Source organism: Acomys russatus, chromosome 17 (genome assembly GCF_903995435.1).
Source record: "Acomys russatus chromosome 17, mAcoRus1.1, whole genome shotgun sequence".
Lineage (NCBI taxonomy): Eukaryota > Metazoa > Chordata > Mammalia > Rodentia > Muridae > Acomys > Acomys russatus.
Window position 1 is genome coordinate 34,751,042 of NC_067153.1, and position 20,853 is coordinate 34,771,894.

A 20,853-nucleotide genomic window follows, 5' to 3' on the forward strand; every position below is an offset into this window, starting at 1 on the left:
CTTATAGTTTTATTGCTTTGTATTGGAAGACAGTAAATTTCAATGCTTATCAAGTTTTATACATACTTTATTTTTTTTAATATTTAACACTGAAGAGACTTGTATAAGTAAGGTAAATAACATTTTAGAGTTGAAAACTTAGTAACCAGTTTTGTATATATTGGGAAGATATTCCTATTTTAAACTTTTGAATGTTTTGTGAAAATTACATTTTATCATGTTCTTTTTTAACAGCACCTTGTGGAAGTCGTTCAACGGGTTCAGAAGGCACTGTGTTATCACCAAACTACCCTAAAAATTACAGTGTGGAACACAATTGTGTTTATTCTATAGCAGTTCCCAAGGAGTTTGGTAAGTAAGATTCATGTCATCAGGCCTTCTTCCACATCTAGACATGCTTGATTTTCATTACATGGTATTTTAAATTTTTTCGTGAGATTATCTGCTCATGTGATTGTTTAGGTGGTAGCTTTGTGATAAAATTGAGGTCATTTTATTTCATCTGAATCAACAGTCAAGTATACAGGTGAACAACAATACAAAAATGAAAACAGGATTGTTTTTTAATTTTTAAAAATAAGAACATCCAGTAACCTTGCAAGTGCCTTCATATTGGGATTACATAAAATGAGAAATTACTACTGGAGCAGAGAGCAAAATCTGCTATGCAATTCACACATAAACTCAAACATATAACTACTGCAACAGTAACAGAATTCTTTTTTTAAAAAACACATATCATGCTTATAATTTATTAACACATTTCCAGAGTGAAAATGTTTTGGTTTAATAAACCTAATTTTTAGCACAACTATAAAATGACAACAAAGAACATTTCAGATCCTCTCATTAATCTGACAAGCTTTTCTATATTAGCACTGAGAATATACTGTGTCCTTTGCTGTCTCAATATCCCCGTGATTGATTGTGGGTCTTAGAAGCCACCTGGGTGGCTTATAAAGGTTTTAGATCTGAGATCCAGCTGGATTTGTCCCAGATTAAGCTCTGTTCATGCATGGGTAGACAAGAGAAATTTAATGAGCAGTAAAGAGTGGGAGAGTGGCTGAAAGTTCCTAAACTCCCAAAATTTAGATTGACAGGATTGTGCTCTATGGCAAAGGCTTTGCTGTGGCTGTCATGAATGTCTGGGTCTAGATGACTCAGTACTCTAGCAGAAGACCATGGATTTTTATCAGTAGGCACGGTTGAATAACAGCTTAATATTCCTGCTGCTGATACATAAAATAGGCTGATGTTTCCAGTCCAATTTCTTAAAAACCAAATACTATCTATACATTCTCCTTTCCTGACTCTAAATCTAGTCTCAGACTCTCAACTTAACTGAGAACATGGCCGTCATACAGTAAATATTTAACCTTTCATTTTATCATTACGATAGAACTATGGATGGTAGCATTAGCAAGTTGTCAATTTCAGTATGATGAGAAGTATTTCTTCAACCCAGCATACCAATCGATTTAAACATGTTTGAGTTTTTCAATATTGAAGAGAATGACCTTTTGGAAAGAACATTATCCTCCTGTATGGGGGTGGGGACTTCATGGGCATTGTGGTTTTTGCCCAAGATCATCCTTTGCCTTCTGGATTTTATGAATATAAGACGAAAAAATATTACGTGCATGCTGGCAGAATCCTGTGAATGATTGTACAGAAAATGGCATGGCTTTCTGAGTTCCCTTTGAAATCTATTAATTGTCTCTGTTCTAGTCTCACTGGGGGAAGCCATGTGGCCAGAAGAGTAAGAAAGAGAAAAATTAGGCACTTTATTTTCTGACATGTATACATGCTGTTCAACATGGAGGTATTTGACAGTAGTTTGTGTACATTTCACAAGAGACAGACAAATTGATGCTTGAAATAGTAATTACTTATCAAATCCCTAATTAATATAGTTAGTATTTTTTGCAGATTAGTGTAAATTGAATTTAATCCTTTTAGCTTAAAAATACCGCCATATGGAGATAAACATGCATTGTTTCTAAACCTAATTTAGAAAAACAAGTCTTGAGTTATCAGTGGATAAAATAAAGTATTTTAGTTTATTAATATAAAATTAATTTTGTTTTATAAATGTCCTCTATTCATTCTAAACTATATGTAAACATAAACATTTGAGTTCTAATTACATCCCCTTTTCTCTTTGAGAATGTTTCACAATTTCTTTATTTATCAATGGAAAGTCTGTCAACAAGAAAGAGCTGTGAAAAGAAAAGAGGTGGATGTTCCCAAACGGTTTCTTATACACCATGCTTACCAACAGTGGGTGTGAGAGTGCCAGTTAGAGCCTGATTTCTGGCTTCAGGTTCAGCTCAACAGCTTGTGTTCATTGTTTCTGTTGGACAAATAACAATTTCAGCCCAGCCTTATTTTTCTTCATCTCTAAAATACTGATAGTAACTGTTTAACATGCGGTTATATTATAATTACACTTTGCAGTGTGAGCAAATGCTAGGCAGAAGGCAAACACATGGGCACTCTTTGGTTTACATTCACATTTACATGGACCATTTTCCAACCTTGTAACCTTCCCCTTCAAAAAAAAAAAAAAAAAAAAGTTGAACAAATCAAATGACCTACATGTCCAGTTGAACTAGCTCTTCAAATTCACAAGGCTTAAAAAAATACGTGTAATTATTTGTGTTGCTTAGTTAATAAATCCAATGTTAAATTGTAAAAATAGAGAACAGATTTTCAAGTATGGCCTCACCCAGCTCTTCCAACTGTGTCTCAGAGCACACTGAGAGGGGCATGGTGGAGTTAGACACAAACTGAGCACGTCATTCTGCCCGTCTGTACCTCTAGCTCTTTTGTATGAGAAGATTAAGCAATAGTCAGCGGTTCCCTACAAATCAAATTCCTATTTTGCTTCTGTCTCCTCTCATTCTCACGTTGCTATAATTCCCTGATATTGCCACACTGAGCTATTTCTTATTGCATTTTGCTATCATTTTATCACATATCGGTTCTCACATTTTTCTCTGTTCCTGTCATTTGTTGCAAATTATGATCATTCCTTCTCTTATTTCTTTTATGTGGGAATGCTCTCAGAACTTGACTTGTAAATCACTTAGCACATTATCTGTCAAACGCACTCAGTTCTTTTGTTGCACCTGCCTGTGGAACTGGAGTTCAGGCTGTGAAATAGCTGCACTTGGAGAAAACCATAGGAAAACATTAAAAGTGAAAATATTCTGTTATTCGTAAAAGATCATCTCCATGAGTTTACACATGTCATATTATCTCTCACTCAGCCTAAAGAGATGGCTTTTCCTCAGTGTGAGAAAATAAGACAGTTGCTTCACAGAACACCAATGAGCTCCTGTGCTTTCCAGGGCTTGTGTCTTACCTGATCATCCTTCCTTATTTGTTTTTGCCTGATATTCAATTGAATTCACATAGAATAAATATATGCATAATTTGACTATGTTTATTGAGCACTGACTGTTTGCTAGTAATTGCCTATCTTCCTCTTTCGCTGGGTATGAAGATGGAAAGCTTACATTGTTTCCGTGGATCTCATTGGTTTTGATTTGAACTTCATATCTTATGCCAGTATATAGCAATATTTAGAATCTAAGGTCCCAGTTCTATTTAAATTTAAAAATTATTTTTGGTCAGCTGAGTAGAGTTTACTGGTGTTTTGCCCTTATCTTATAATATTAAGTTATTTTATTTCACTCTATGTTTAAAACAGCTATGAGCAAAAAATATTTTTAATTTTCCTTCTTTCAATTGTTAACCATAAGGTTTTTTTTCCTCTGAGCTTAGCTTCTTTGTTATTTGTGAATTAATAAGTGAGAAAATATGGGGCCCAGATCCTATTATGACTTCTGTATAGGTAACATGTTGTAGAAGGTGTCAAAACTCTTAACATGGTCTAAGAAAAAAACGTGTTTTATTAATACAAACATACAACAGAACGTCAGGATATAAATACAGCAGATGACCGGGAATGTGGCTTTAGGAAGATTGGCCAGGAAATGTAAATATCTATCCCAATACTATGCTGCAAAATAAGGCAGAAATAGTATCATTGACAAAGCAATCCAGAAATCAAAGAGTTGTTTTTTGTTTTGTTTCATTTTTTCTTCTTAGGTAAAAAGATACTCACATTTTTATTGTAAAGTTCAATGAGAAAAACACACTTTATAGTTGGAGGGGTTGGCAAACAAATTCTTTAGGTATGAAGGAGGTAGAATTCAAGAAACTTTTCTGAAAATGAATATTTTATATTGACTAGCATTTATACACAAAAATAGCTTTACATAGTGTATTAGAACCATTATCTGTCTCAGTTTTGGGACCTTGATTTCTCTTCAATCACCATCTTACTCTTTCTGTGAAATTCTCTGTAAAGCTACTACTGTAATGCTCTGTCCAAAGGCTACTGTCCAAAGGCTACACACTTTGTAGCTTAAAACTGTAAAAATGAATTCTTGGCCCCTTCAGCTCCCTCATCATTCCCCCCAACTCTTCCATAGGCCTCCCTTTTATAATTACAATTATAAGACATAAGGCAATAAGATAATAAGGTACCAGATGCCAGATATTACAATATATGAGATTTATTCACTGAGCATGGGGAGAGAAGGAAAGGGGGAGGGGTACCACAGGAAAAAAGAGAGAGAGAGACAGAGGAAGAAAGGGGAGAAAGGAAGAGGAAGAGGTAGAGAGGGAGGAAGAGGAAGGGAGGGTTGAGAGAGTGGGCCATAAGAAGAGTCTGTCCTTTTATATAGCCCTGGGCAGGGCCACACCCCCATGGGTAGTAGGCAATGACATCACAGGTAGGCAGACTGAAGCAGAATCCTAACACTCCCTGAGCTCTGTCTAATGTTTGGTTGTGGGTCTTCTCTCTGTATCTGTTTCCATCAGCTACTGGATGAAGCCTCTCAGCAGAGTTATGCTAGGCTCCAAGAGGGGTTATGCTAGGCTCCAGTCCACAAGCATAGCCCAGCAGCATTAATAGTGTCAGGGATTGCTTCTCTTCCATGGGATGAATCTCAAGTAAGGCCAGTCTTGGTTTGGCCATTCCCTCAATCTTGGCACCATTTTTGTCCCTGCACATCTTGTAGGCAGGACAAATTTTGGGTGAAATGTTTTGTGGGTAGGTTGGTGTTCTGATCCTTCCACTGGAAGTCCTGCCTGGCCAGAGAGTGGCCACTTCAGGCTCCATATTCCATGCTGCCAGGAATCTCATCTAGGGTGACCCCCATAGACTTCCTGCGGCTTCCCCTATCCTAGGTCTCTGGGAAGTCCCAGAGGTGCCCCTCACCTCTAATTTCTGTTCTCAAACCTTCCCCCACCCCACTCTCTATACTCCTAATCCATACCTGTGCTACCCTGCCCATCCTCTCACCTACACAGTTCCCTCCCTCTATCCACTTTCCTTTTTGAGTGAGAGTCAAGCAGCCTCCCTTGTACCCTTCTTGTAACTTACCATCTTTGGGTCTGTGGATTGTAGCATGGCCCATCAAGCCAACTAACCTGGCCTCAGGGGGGCTCAAAGAGACTGAACCACAAAGCAAAGAGCATGCAAGGACTGGTCCTAGGCCACCTTGCACATATGTAGGAGATGTGCAGCTTGGTCAACATGTGGGTCCCCCAACATCTTGAGCTGGCACCCTCCTTGACTCTGATGCCTCTGTTTAGATACTTTCCCCTTAACCAGGCTGCCTTATCTGGCATCAGAGGAAGGGGATGCACCTAGTTCTGCAGTGACTTAATGTACCAGGGAGGGTTGGTACCCATAGAGGACTGTTCCCTTCTTTGAGGAAGGCAGGGGAGAATGTGGGGAGGGGTGTGCAAGAAGGGGACTGAGAGGAGGGGGAACTTTACTCTGGATGTAAAGTGAATAAATAAATAAATTTTTGGAAATTAATTCTTAGTTCCAGAAGGTAGACATCTGAAAGTAAGAAGTTCTAACGTCACACATCCTGCAGGCTTTGGGAAGTAACCTCTCCGTGCATCTTCCTAGCTTGTGGTAACTCTAAGGAACCCTTGGGTTCTTGGAGTGACAGCTGAATAACTGTTGTTGCACTCATGTAAAGGGCCTTTTATGGAGTCCAGTCTGTCTCTACTTCTGTTTTAGGGCCCATTTAAATCAGTTTGATATCACCTTGCTTCTTAACCAATTAAATCTGACAAGACCATGTTCTATGAGTGATTATATTCTGAGCTTTTGTTTTGATTTAAGCTTGGGGGACAATATTTAAAACAGTAGAGTATATGATATATTAACATAATTTTAAATAGAAAGCTAAATATTAATGACAACATAAGTGACATAGATGGTATTCAGTATAGAGACTACAAATTTAGGTTGAAAATGTGTGGAGTAGCCTACCTTGTAAAATATTTTTGAATATAATTGTCTATAGGGATACAATTGGTCAGATTCCTAGATAGTTTTGTTTTCTAAAAGATCTCCTGTCAACTCTTATTTCATAGCACATGACATTTCTAGACTAATTTTTGAAGGAAGATATCCATGAAATGAGTAAATGGGTATAAAATCCTCTTTTGTCCAGTTAACCTGCACCAATTACTGGCTCAGTCCCTTCATTGCATATGTGGCAAGTTCATGCATCTTTAAATCACCTGAAGTTTTTTTTTTTTTTTTTTTCAATCTAACTGTTCAAAGCCTTCCCTTCATTGCTACAGGCTCTTTCTGTTGTTCCTAGCACTGGAGTCAGGGTCTCACTGTGCAGCCCAGAAAGCATCACCTATCTTGCTTCTCCCATCCTTTCAATAACAAGGATAGGGTACCACCTCCAGCCAAAAGTTTTCAGTTTTGTTTTTATTTGGAGCTTTTGTGTACACTTAAGTAGCTTTCAGCATCTTCAATTCCTTTCTTTCAGTTATATACACATTTATTTTTTCACAGACACTCCTATATTGCAGAAATTTGTTTTTCTATGGCATGACCTACATTACAGAATTAATATTCTTATAGTGTCAATACATTTGGTTATTTAAAGCTATTTGTAGTGTGTTTGCTTATATATGTAAGCACACAAACCAGGGCACAGATGTCGTGGTCAAAGCACAGCTACAACAGTTGGTTTTCTTCTTCCACCATGTTGGTTTTAGGGATCAAACTTAGGTCATAGTGTAGGTGGCAAGTGGTTTTACCTGATAAGCCATCCCACTGGCCCAGTATTAAAGTTTTAATTTTTATTTTAATAATTTACCACAGTGTTGTATTGAAAAAGCTGTAATTAGATGACAAATGCCTCATTAATTCTGATATATATATATATATATATATATCTTAATAGTTGAAGGCCTGTGGGCGGGGTAATTACATGATGGTGATATAAAGTCTGATCTTGCAGTAACACCTCTTTCTCTTTTATGCATAAACTGTTATGCTGTGAAAACTGGCTATTGGAAATATAAGCACACTCAAGAGTTTGAAAATGAAAGTAGCTGACCCTATAAAGGAACTAAACTGCATACATACCACCACGCGTGTGCACATGCATTACATATGGGGGCATTTTGACTTTTGAATCTGTGTAAATGGGGTTTAGAACTGCAAAGCTTTCCTTGTCTTTTATGCTTAAATGAGAGTGTCTGAGTTGTGGATATAGCACTTTAAAATTCACATGTTTATTGGGCCATTTACCTTGTGATAAATCTACATGCAGTTTAAAATGTCCTGTTTTACTCAGCATAGTTTATGTAATATATATTATAGTTACCTGTCATTCCATTTAATTCAGCAATTTATTGTCAGTAATTTCTCCAATATTTTAATGACAAATAGCTTTATAGTTCTTTATGTATGTTACTTAGGTCAGTAAATCATTTTATTGACTTTTTTTTTTCCTGTTGTGAACTGTTCAGCAATGATAAACTCTTAAAGAGATCAATAAAGCTTTTTATATCTTTTATTTAAAGTATATGACAGTTAATTTTTACTACCACTATTGTATCAAAATCAATGATTATCATTTTTCAAAATGTTGAACTCATCTAATAATGGCAAATAATGTTCATAAAATGTATGCTTACTCAAAATCTTCCTTTATTATTTAATATTACTCTTTAGACGTTAAGCAAATTAAATAGAACCTTTTATCCTAACATGGTGATCGCTTTAATATCAACAAATAAGAATGGGTATGTTTGTTTCTTGGTTTGGTTTTTGGTATTGTTATTGTTGTATGGCAATGAAAAAAGAAACTGACCTGGCAAGATGATTCAGCAGATAAAGACACGTATACCTAAACCAGACAACGTGAATTGTGTTGCTGTCTTAGTGAGATATGCGTGGCTTTGATTGATTGAATGATATACTTGCTATCTATAAAGAAAGTCATGCCAAGAGATATCTACCTGATAAAGATCAACTTAGTACAGAGAAGATAGCTACCATTGACAGTATTATGTGACTAGATCTTTGGCAATGAACCCAGGGTGTGTAAAGCAGAAGGCGAGACTAATTGTTTACCAGAACATCACATATAAAAACTGACGTTTACTCAGCCTCTTATACTGACTCTTGACTCTTAAGGCTGTCAAGAATAATGTAATAAAGTAGCATCCATTCATATATCAGAGTCACATGTGATAGTAATGGTCACATAATCTCTAAAGTATACAAACGGTATTTCTCTGGTCACTCAATTTATGCCAAGGTGCTCTTCAGGTTAAAGAAGTTCTCAAATAGGGTGGCCTCCTGCAATGCTTTGGCAACCTGAAAAAGTCTGAGGACATGAAAAGCGACACAACATGTTAATGGGATATGAGAAAGGAAATAGGTTTGGCTAATATATAATAATGGTTTTCGTTTCAGGATCAATTTTGGGTTCCGATAGTATACGGGTGTGATATAGTTTTTGAATTACAGTATAATTCTCAGAATTTGAGGCAGAGGGTCCTTATGTGTTAGACAATGGACCCTCTCTTTTTCTGGTGAACACTTTTGTGACTACCAGAATGTCTTAAATGATTATAGGAAATGAAGAATCTTGTAGGATGATATTATAAAGTATGACTTCATGACCTGTGCTTCACAAGAAGTTGGAGATAGTTATATTCTTGCGACATTGCAGTAGCCATTGCAGTGGTCTACTTATTAAATAATCTGGGTGAAGCGGGTTCTGTAATGATTGCATTACGGTGTCATTAAATGTAGAGGCTAAGAGACTACTGGCATAGGCAATAAGAATAATACGTGATTCAAATCAATGGCAACAAAATATTTGTCAGTTGAACGTTAGTTGTACTTAGTAATTTTAAAACCATTCCCAAAAGTTCTCCAAATGGTAGGGCCGTGGACTTATCTAGCAATTTGTCTTAAGAAATCATTTACTCCGGCTTTTAAAATAAACAAATTACACTGTGAAGTGATTAGATACTGAGGCTAGCTGCCCCATCTTCTCAGAGGGAGTCCTAGATATTGAATTTCAGTCTCTGAAGATCCTATATTATTTTACATTTGGCTATATTAATTATTTTAATCGAGGGTAAGGATCTATGGCAGTCCCAATTTGTCAGGCCCATTACAAGTACCAAAACCTTAATTTAATTTATTACTATTTTGGCCAGAGTTTCCATAGCCAGTGTAAGATATTTAGAAAAATTAAACATTTATGAATATCAGAATGAGGCATAATTATTCATTCACCATTTTATTACTTATAATTATTGTACAGAACATTGTGTACATTGTTTCAATTTAGTGGAATTCCCATGGATGTTTTAGTCTGATGTGCTCTATTGATTAAGGCTGCAACAGCTTACCAGTTGGTATATCTCAGAGGTAATATTAATTCCAAAACTGTTCTATTAAAGAATGGAAAACACTGGTGAGTACTTTAAATTTCACTTTACTACATTTTTGTAGTATACTTTAGATTAGTAAGTAGATACAGTTATGGTTTTACTTCAACTTTCTGTTTCCATATTTTGCACCAAGATTTTTATGTGTTTGTTTTTGTTTTGACTTACTTTTGATGTTTGTTTCAATGATATTTTTGGTGATTATTATTTATATTTCTGTAGGGTTTCTTTACATTAATCATATTCAGAATTCTCTTATTACATTGAAACTCCAAGGTTACTGCATCCCTAATGGAATTGCTTTATTGTAGGTTATAAACCCCTCTGTTTAAGGATAATTTGAATAAAGTTCTTAGTGCCATGAGGGTATCAAAATGATATTTTTTAATAACCCCCAAAAGAGGACTGTTGTTAATAACTAGAGCCCAGGTAATGTAATTGCCAAAGACATTCACGAGGTCTTTTTGGGGTATCTGTTTTTTGTAATCTACAAATTAGCATTTAACATGATAACTACTTTTCCATATGAATGACCGACTAGTAATACATATAAAGAACAAGGCATCAGAAGTTTTGGTGAGTGTCCTATAGAGGGGGTAGTGGCTGCCTGATGCACTCCAGAAATCATCCCTATCACAGTGTAAGAGCCCTTCCTTTAAACGGTTTAAGCAGAAATCATGAACTATGGTTCAGTAAGAGGCAGGCGAAGATGTGCAAATTTGCCTGCAAACAGCAGTTTCATTATTAAGGCAAAATGAAAGAAAGAAAGAAAGGAAGGAAGGAAGGGAAGAAGGAAGGAGAAAGAGAAAGGAAAGGAAAGGAAAAGGAAAGAAAAAAGAAAAGAAAAGAAAAACACCTTGGGTGGCATGATCCTTGCCTTGGCAAGCCCCCATGCTCACAGTCTGGATTTTTAGTTAGGACAAACTCCACAACAGTTCCAAAAATGCACTAGAGAACAAAGAAGGTGTTGTAGATTGCGGTTTTTGAGATATTTACACATGGTTGAGTGAACCTGTGTGAAGCTGAGGACCTGCATGATGTAAACTTCCTGCTATACTCAGTGGAGACTGTGTAAGCTTCTGTATCATTTCTCCATTCTGGAACTCCACATAAGTGAGGGAGAATTCTTTGCTGCTAGCAGCCAAACATCAAACACATTTTCAGTCTTTTTAGCCAAAATGAATACAAGTAGAAATTTATGTATTATATTATATACATACATATATATATATATACATATTGCATACTTATTTTATACGTTATATAAATATATATGTATACATATATATGTAACTATTTCCCTTGTTATCACACTTTGTATTCTCCTTCCACAGCAAACAAAATGGTTTCCTTTCAATCTACAATGAAATGACGATAGGATATTGTAGGAGTGTGATTAGATGAATTTTCAAAGTGATGGTCACTTGGTCTCATACAGGTTCACATGACAGATGTCTGCTCACAGTCATTGTATGATAGATGTCAATGTTGCTGCTTCACATTTCTTTCAGTTTTTAAGCAGTTATGGAAACAACGTATCCCTAATATTTCAAGAGAAAGTGTGAAAACCTTGTACAGGAACATGAAATTATTTTCTTTCTTTTTTTTTTTTTAAATTCGTTTCTTTACTCTTACAGAATTTACAGTATTTTGCCACAGTCCTATATTCTTTCACTTATGTTTTTTTGCAGGTTACTTTTACTTTTGGTTAGTTGGTTAGTCGGTTGGTCAGTTTTGAGTCTGTGCCTGTGTGCTCTATGTATTCCTGTGGAGTGATGGTATATAAAACTGTAACCTTAAACAGGCACTGAGTTTGAGGAAGTTAGGTTCTCTTCTCTATGGCTGTTTATTTTAAATCCCTTGAGGTAGGATCTCTTAGTGAATCTGGGAGTGTGCTGGAACCCAGGAAGCCACACTGTCCCTCCTGTCTCTACATCACTGTCAACTTACAGCTACATCTAGCTTTTTACATGGATGCTGATATCCAATCCAAACTCAAGTTCTCATGCTTGTACAGCCTGTGCTCATAACTATTGATTGACTGATCATGTGGAATAACATGGTCGTCCTTTATCTGTCTATATTGATGCTATGGACTTGAATGGTTTAAACCTTCCATTCTGTTGGTTGTTCGATACAGGGTATCTCTGGTTGCACTCACTCTCCTAGAATTCATTTTGTAGACCAGGATTCAATTCACAAATAACACCTGCTTTTTTTCTTGTGCCAATAGGTCTGGATTGTAATCTCTTTTTTTTTTTTTTTTTTTTTTTGCATAGTGACATAGGGTTTGCACTGTAATTTGTCTGATATCTTTGTTCTGTGTTCTTTCTGAACACATATTACAGTTCATACTAAGGAAGTTTGTTGTTGGTTTTTGTTTGTTTGTTTTAATTTTATTTGCTTATAAGATGGGTTCTTGTTCTTTTCCTTTCCTGGTACAAAATTTGATCTTGTTATAAATCTATTTCTGTGTCCAGAGAGTGTGATAAAAAAAAAAAAAAAAAAGGAAAAGAAATTGAGCAAAGTATCATCAAGTATCACTTCTGAAATACAAGTCAGCTCACAGAAGTCCATGGATTTATCGGATTTCCATAAATAGATAGAGACTGAAAGCTCTATCTGAATCTATTTTATACCCACAAAGTCCTAAGAGCATTATGTGATACAATTCCATTTTGTTTTTTTTTTTTTCTTTCTTTCTTTCTTTCTTTTTCCTATTATAATATATAAGATTATTCCCTGTGTTTATGCCGACCATTTTCTGTTGTCCTGAAAGGATCATAAATATTTACACTAGATCTTTATGGTCTTCAATTCAGTAGAAATACTAGAAAATGAATTTTCTGCTAGATTGTACTACTGGCATTTAGGCACAAAATTATCCTTTAAGAAATCCATAATATTCACATACATATTAAACTTACCTTTTAAATTCAAAATAAATTTGCTAATCTTCCCTTTAAGAAATCAATGTGTGTAATATATTTAAAATAATGAAATTATTTTTTAAAAAACATGGTTTGTCTATATATGTATTACTTCCTCTGGAGAATGTTTTTATGGTGATCTTATACATGGAGAAGTCATTACATGTAGCCTTTTTAAACATTTCATTTTTCTGTCATGCAGATTGACATTTATACTATTTTGCCCTGACAGATTAAAGTTAGAAAATAAATGAGTGTCAAATGCACAGCATGTCACATTAGAATCCGTTCTATAAATATGGAATACTCCTCCCTTTATTTTTTAATATTTAAAACAGTTTATAAAAAATATGTTCTGAGTTTTACTTTTGTGTAATAATTACTTTATTATGACAGGTATTACCACTTTACAATTTTTAGTAAAAATATTTCATTCAAAATCAAGGTTAGGGCAAAATGTATGTGAAAGCAGTGTATGTGGGCATAGGTAATAAGAAATCAATGGTACTTTGTGAACAAAAGATACATATCTTTTTAAAAACAATTTAGTACCCAAAAGTTTAAATCTCATCTTCTCCTGAGTAAATCATCTTTGCAATTATTTTTACTCTCGGGGTAATTTGATTGCTATATTTTATTTAGAGATATGAAGGCATAATGGCCTCCTTTCTGTTTACCCAACCCTTTGAACCTCTTCTCTAATTCTGAGTATGTAGAAATATGCTATTAATAATCATAATGTAATTAGGAGTACAGGTCTATGGCATTTCTTGTAAATGACAGTCTTCTACTAAATGGATTAACTGTTTATTCAAAGACTGTCCACACCTTCTCTTTTGATTTAGAAACTGAACTTCTTGGTTTATAAAGCACATTAGGTTCTGACCCTTCACACAGGAAATGAACTCTCTAACTGAGTACTTTATGTAGCAATGTAGACATTTGGGAAAATGTAGAAGCTGACAACTGAGAGGAAGCTATGGAAAAAAACCCAGGAGGAACACAGAAGTGACCTGAAAGGTAGTGGGAAGGCACTGTGACAATATTAGAAACTTTTGGCAGAAGACACATCCTGTACCTGAGTCTTAGGATGCTTCTAATTGTTAGAGAGTGGGAAAAGCACTTCCAGTAAGGATGAGCCACAAAGTAAGACACAGCCATATGGTGCATGATTTACGATTCACTACAGGGTAAAAAGCAAATCATGGGGCTTGACTCCGCAACGTCCACAGACTATACTATGACATTCTCTGTGTGCTATTTTTGTTTGTTTGTTTTAAATTCATTTATTTATTCACTTTGCATCCTGATTGCAGCCTTTCTCCACTCCTTCCAGTCTCTTCCTCACATACCTCTCTCCCCACTCTCTTTCCTTCTTGTTAGAGGAGGGGGAGGTCCCCAATGAGTACCAACTGGCCCTAGCACACTAAGTCCACAGGACTAGGTCCATCCTCTCCCACTGAGGACAGGCAAGGCAGGCCAGTTAGGAATCTAAAGGCAGGTATCAGAGTGAGAGAGGGCCCCTGATCCAGGTGTGGGGGGACCCAAGTAAAGAAGGAGCTGCATATCTGCTATACATGTGGAAGGAGCCTAGGACCACTTCATGTATCTTCTTTGGTTGGTGGTTAAGTTTCTGTGAGCCCCCATGGGCCCACGTTAGTTGACTCTGTTAGTCTTCTTGACCCCTCCACCCCCTTCAATCATCCCCCCCCGCCCAGCTCTTTCATAGGACTCACCATGTTCTCTCTAATGTTTGGCTGTGGGTTCCTGCATCTGTTTCTATCAGCTGCTAGGTGAAGCCTCTCAGAGGAGTTATGCTAGGTTCCTCTCTGTAAGCATAACAGAGTAGCATTAATCGTGTTAGGGATTGGTTCTCTTCCATAGGATGGATCTCAAATAGGACCTCCCCTATCCAGGGTCTCTGGAAAATCCCAGAGATGCCTCCCACCTCAGGTTTCTGTTCTCTTACCTGGCCCTTTCACTTCTCCTCTCCTTACTCTTATCACTCACCCCTGCTCCCCTCCCCATCCCCTCTGCTACCCAGTTCCCTCCCTCTATCCACCTTCAATGCCTATTTTATTTCCTTTTCTGAGTGAGAACCAAGTGTCCTCCCTTGGGCCCTCCTTGTAATTTAGCTTCCTTGAGTCTGTGTATTAGCATGGTTCTCCTGTACCTTGTGGCTGGTATCCACTTATAAGTGAGTACACACCATCCATGTCTTTGGGGGATTTGGTTCCTTCACTCAAGATAATATTTTTTCTAGTGCTATCTATTTTCCTGCATATTTCAAGATCTCCTTGTTTTTAATAGTTAAGTCATATTCCATTGTGTAAATTTAGAAAATGTCTTTATCCATTCTTCAGTTGAGGGACATCCCGGTTGTATCCAGTTTCTGTCTATTACAAATAAGCTGATATGAACATAGTTGAGCAAGTGTCCTGTGTGGTGAAACATCTTTGGTGTATATGCCCAGAAATGTGTGCTATGTTTAAATTAATTGAATAAGGGCTTTTAAAGTTCCCTCTGCCTCAATTATCCATTTTCTAGTTTGAAGCAACATGCTGCCAGCAAAACAGGACAACTTACTTGGCATCATTAACATGTACAGTGGTGTATTAATCAACCCCAGTGTAATAGCTATATCATACATTGTGGCATGCATCCTTGGGTAGGGATTTTTAAATATGTTTATGTTGTACCAATAGCCGCTTGTCAAGTATCCTGCGTGACGCTGAATCTTTGTATATTTAGCTTCTTCTTAGTTGTAACCAAAAGTGTATAACTTACAAAGTATGTTCCTGCTTGCCTGTGCCCTTGACATACTGCTTGAATAGTTAAGGAGTCACCTGCCTAATAAAGTCAGCAAACACCCAATAATGGCCATATATGCCAATGACCATGAAGATAAAGGAAAAACAGGAAACAATAAGGAACAATAACAGAAGGTTCAAATATAAATCTTGATTGAAAAGGAAGTTTAAATGAATCTGCACAGTAAAATTATCAAGTCAGCTTAGACACATGATGGAGAAAGCCTGCAGAACATACTCTTTATTCCTTGCTGGCAATGAAAATGTAGACATTTGAGAGGCACTGCTCAGACTTCAGGGGAGACAATTTAGACTATAAGCTAAAGGAAGCTTTGTAGAGGAGATTAGAAATGAGCGAAATGGGTGTGTGTTGATTGTAGAGTAAGTCATAGACAGCATGAATTGTGCTCTGGTCGTTGATGGTCTCACTATGGAGGAGCCATTGGAATGGGCGATTGATATCACAGGGATTTTGACCTAATGCCCAAAGCCTTTTTTGTGTCTAGATTTCAAAAGGGAATCCAAAATCTAGTCATCACATTCTCAGGCTCAGAAATTCAGTGTTATCAGCTAATTCAATGGGTACTCAAACTTCAGGTGACTGACCCACATGGATCCCAACTCAGGAAACAGACACCAGAAGGCTAGTTGGGTAAATTACATTGGCAATTGACCAATTTATTGTGAAAAAATAACCAGCAAGTTTGTCAGTCCTGGCCCCTTGCCTAGAACCCTTCATGTTAGTATCTATATTCATATCCAAATCCATATGTATATATCGACTCCTGTGCAAATTAATGTGATTAACTATCAAATTATAAATCAGGAGATAAAGAAGTTAAGGGCACCTTGAAATGGAGCTTGATGTATTTACAGGAAATTTACATTAAATTACCATAGCTGGAATACTGTTACCTTCATTGAGAAAATTCTTTCTTTGAAATTCATCAAAGTAGCCTTTCCTAAATTGTGAGGAAGAGTAGATAATCTACAAATAGTGTGAAGAAACTTAGCTTCAGGAATGTGAAATTCTTTATTTTATTCACTTTTCATGACTATTGGCAGCCCCCTCCCTCATCTCCCCCTTGTCCTGCCCTCCTAACCTCTTCCCCCTTTCCCTGTCCCCTGCTCCTCAGAAAAGAGGAGTCCATGCTCACCAACCACCCAGGAACATCCAGCAGGCTCAGGACTAAGAGCGTCCTCTTCCACTGAGTTATCGTCTCTCCTTTATACTTTCTTTTCTAATTAAATAATATTAAAAACTATATTTTACAAGGCTGGTGTGGTGGTGCATGCCTTTAATCCCAGCAGAGGCAGAGGCAGGTGGATAACTGTGAGTTCAAGGCCAGCCTGGTCTACAAAGTGAATCCAAGACAGCCAATGCTACACAAAGGAATGCTGTCTCAAAAAACTAAAAACAAAATCCAAAACAATAACGACAACAACAAAAACCCACTACTATTTTATGGATACTATTTAAATATGTGTTTGTACTACACAAGTATTTCCTTAACATTTGCTTCAAGTAGGCTTCCTCCCTTCCCAGGAAGCACACTGTCTTCACTGCTTACCACCTGTGAATAGGCTAGCCTTCCCCATTTAATGAAATCTGAGCTACACACTGTTGATCTCTTCATGGTGTAATTCCCTTCTCTTTTAATTGGCTATGTTTTACCATTCACCAAGTTATCGTCTTTTATTTTTTGTTTTTTCTCTGAATTCTGCAGTACCTTTCCTGTGGGTTTTCTACTTGACAATGAAGTTAGTAATAACAGTTTCGCTTACAAAGCATAACATATCATTAGATGGTTCACCTTGAAGTTTTCTCTCACTCATTTCATACAACCTTTAGATTTTAATTCTCCCTCACATATTTTTGTGATTAAAGTTTTGTTTATATTTCTAATACTTAGTGATGCTATGTGGATGTGCTTCCTGATAAAACTGGGGTCAGGGCTAGAATGATTTCATGATTGAAAATGAGATGTTCATCATAAATATTTTGCACTTAATTTGTTAAAGAACATAGCTTTCATCAACATTTTAAATATAATAAAATATTTTTAAGTGTATTTGTTTTTATTCTTTAAGATATTCCTTGAATTTTTTTTTTTAAATCGCCAATTTCTCTTTTTTGGAGTTAAAGAATTTAAAATAGATAAAATTTTTCCACTGAGGCAAAATACTATGCAATTTTATGCAAAGTATTTCTTAACAACTTAGATTCATTAGGTTTAAATGTACTTTATTTCCCACAAAAATGGATTAGCCAAACCTTAGTTTTAAAGTCAGCTAACAGGCTCTGGGTCTCTATTTCATTGTCTCTAAAATGCAGGCACTAAAAGAAATCCTGGGGAAATCTTTAACTAGGATCATTATTTCAGTTGAGTCTGTTGTGACCCATTTGTCTTATGTATCTGCAGATGAATGAAAATTAGGTGTGGATTCTTATCCTGTGTAGCTATTTACTTTATGATTTTGCCAAAGTAATATGTTAATTTTCTTTAAACTAGACAAACAATTATACCAGATACCTGTTTTTGAAACAAGAAGCAAGAATCTTCTGTGAAGAAATTTTAGAGTATTTATCACAGTTCATGGCATACACAAAGTGCTAAAATAATTTTAATATGTTTGCAATAACCTGACCCCCCTTAACCATTATTTTTAACTACATATAACTTCTCTCTTCAATGTTTCATCTTTTATGATTAAGAAAACATAAGATTCTTCAAAATATTTAAAGCAGTAGTTGTTCTTATAACTTCAGTTGCTAGAGTGATAAAAACAAACAAATAGTCATTACTAAAAGTAAATTGAAAGTATAAATTCTAATTTCCTTTCACTGACCTACAGTGTAATGAGCAGTGTATGCTATTTGTTTATTCTGGTGCCATGGTAAGTAAATGTGCTGTCTGGTCTTAATGGATCAAATATCTCTGTTAATTCAGGCACCTAATCTGTTAAATTTTATGATAGCATGGACCGATCAGATGACTTTAGGATGCAGAATGATACAAGAGTGCATATATCATTATGTGAGCCATCTATCCTAAAATTAAACATAACTACATTATTCAAACAAGTAATAAACGTTCCAGGTAGTTATGACATGGTACCTTATTTACCCAAATCAATCTTTTAAAGGCTTAAAACAGGCTTTGGAATCATCTTCAAAACTCAGCAGAATTTTGCCTCCTTCTCAATAGTTCACATCTCTGGTAAAAGAAGATATGTCTATTAAATAAGATAGTCACACTTCTGTAAAAAAATTTTAAGGAATGTCTAATCACAAAACTTAACCAGTGAAGATCACCTAGTTTTATTTTTATCAACACTTATTTTTTTCTATATACTTTAACTGAAATGGAATTCCATCAATTCAAGACTGAACACACTGCACTGAGCAACCAAGAAGGAGGATGATCTTGAGGGAGTCTTATTGTCCGTCTCCTAGGAGTCATTAATTGCCTATATTATGCTGGGGCAGGGATCCACTTCATTTTTCAAGAACTTAGATGTTTTTTAAATTAAAAATAATTACATTATTTCCCCCTCTCCTCTCTTCTTCCAACACCTCTCATGCAATCCCTGACCTCTCAAATTAATGGCCTTTCATTAATTGTTTCATATATGCATATATGTATGAATACATAAATAAAACTCATTTCTGGAAAGTCCCTCTATGGATTTATTTCAGGTTCTTTGTCTTTGTACACAGGTGGGCTTTCTAGTTTTCTAAGATTTAGAAGTTCAATAGGGGAAGTCTGACATAGCTAGAAAAGCTCTGTCTGATAGTATTTAGGACTCTTGTAGGCTTTCTAACAGCACATTCTGGCAGATTGCATATAAACAGGTCATAAGTCACAGCTGGGCACCATCTCAGCCACTGGTTCCATGGCAGAAGTGTGACCAAATGTGCAGATGCCATGAGGACAATTAGTATCTCACCAAGAAAACAAACTTTGCTAAGCTTTGTTAAAAACACATTTTTTATAGCAAACAAAATGAAATGCTATTAAAATCTAAATTAAAAATGTTTTTTTGGAAAGATTATTTACATTCACAAACAATTGTTAACTTGGTTTAATGATATTTAAAAACCATATACTCAAACAATATGAAGAATGCATACATATTGAAAATAAACTTAATGCTTTTGAAATTATAAATAGTAATGCTCATATAATTCTTTCAAATACACATGTCTTATTTTAAACATTTTAATCGAATTTCTAGGAAAAATAAGCATGTTTGAAAATATATTTAATTCTCTACCGTGTACCTCCTGTGTTTTTTCCTCTAGCTGTTTATATTTAGTATTAATAAATCAGTAAAGACAGAAAATACTCAATGTTTTGCTCATACTTATCATTGGTGAGAGGGTGCATATGTCCATGGAATGCCTGTGGAGGTCAGAGAACAACTTAAGGGAATTTGTTCTCTCCATGGCCTGAGCTCCAGGCATAAAAATTAGGTGGTGTCTTAGTGACGGTTTCTACTCTTGCAACTAAACACCATGACCAAAAAAGCCAGTTGAAAAGGGTCTGTTTACTTTATACTTTCATGTTGCTGTTCATTATTAAAAGAAGTCAAAATGGGATCTCAAGGAGGGCAGGATACTGCCTGCAGGAGCTGATGACGAAGCCATCGAGGGGTGCTCCTTGTTAGCTTTCTTCACATGTTTTGCTCAACCTGCTTTCTTATAGAACCCAGGACCACCTGGCCAGGGATGGCTCCACCCACAAATGGGTTGGGTCTTTTCCATTGATCACTAATTGAGAAAATGCACTCACTTGCCATCTCTTTGACCTGCTGTTCCTGTTTTTAAGCAATTAAATGAAAGAAATCTCTTATATCCTCAAAATTTTTAACATAATGAATTTTAACAAGTTAATGTATTTATTCACTATATATATATATATATATATATATATATATATATATATATGGATCATACAAAATTTAACACAACCGATTTATATATAATTCTGACCATTATCTTATTTTCTATTCATTGTATCCTTTACAAATGTTCCAGTGATTAAACACATTCATATGTAAGTTTTCAATAGCTTTCGACAGCATTCCCAGAATACAATTAAATTCTTTTTTAAAATTTGTTTTCAATTTATATATTCTCTTTACATACAGATCATAGCCCCCTTCCTCCTCTTTTCCCAGTCTCTTCCTCCCACCTTCTTCCCCCTCTGCCCTTCCCTTTGTCCTCAGAAAAAGAAGACTCCCCCATCCCACTCCAGCACATCTAATCATCAGCACTGAGCTCCCCCTCATCTACTGAG

The 20,853-nt window shown here is 35.9% G+C and overlaps 1 protein-coding gene across 2 annotated transcripts in view; it reads left to right on the forward strand.

Annotated features, from left to right (window-relative positions):
- Positions 1-20,853, forward strand: part of Csmd3 (CUB and Sushi multiple domains 3) — a 1,090,370-nt gene that overhangs the window by 845,748 nt on the left and 223,769 nt on the right. For both annotated transcript variants that reach the window (XM_051159708.1, XM_051159709.1), the window contains one exon: positions 235-351. In XM_051159708.1, coding sequence (XP_051015665.1) covers positions 235-351 — 117 coding nt within the window. The remainder of the gene's footprint in view (positions 1-234; positions 352-20,853) is intronic.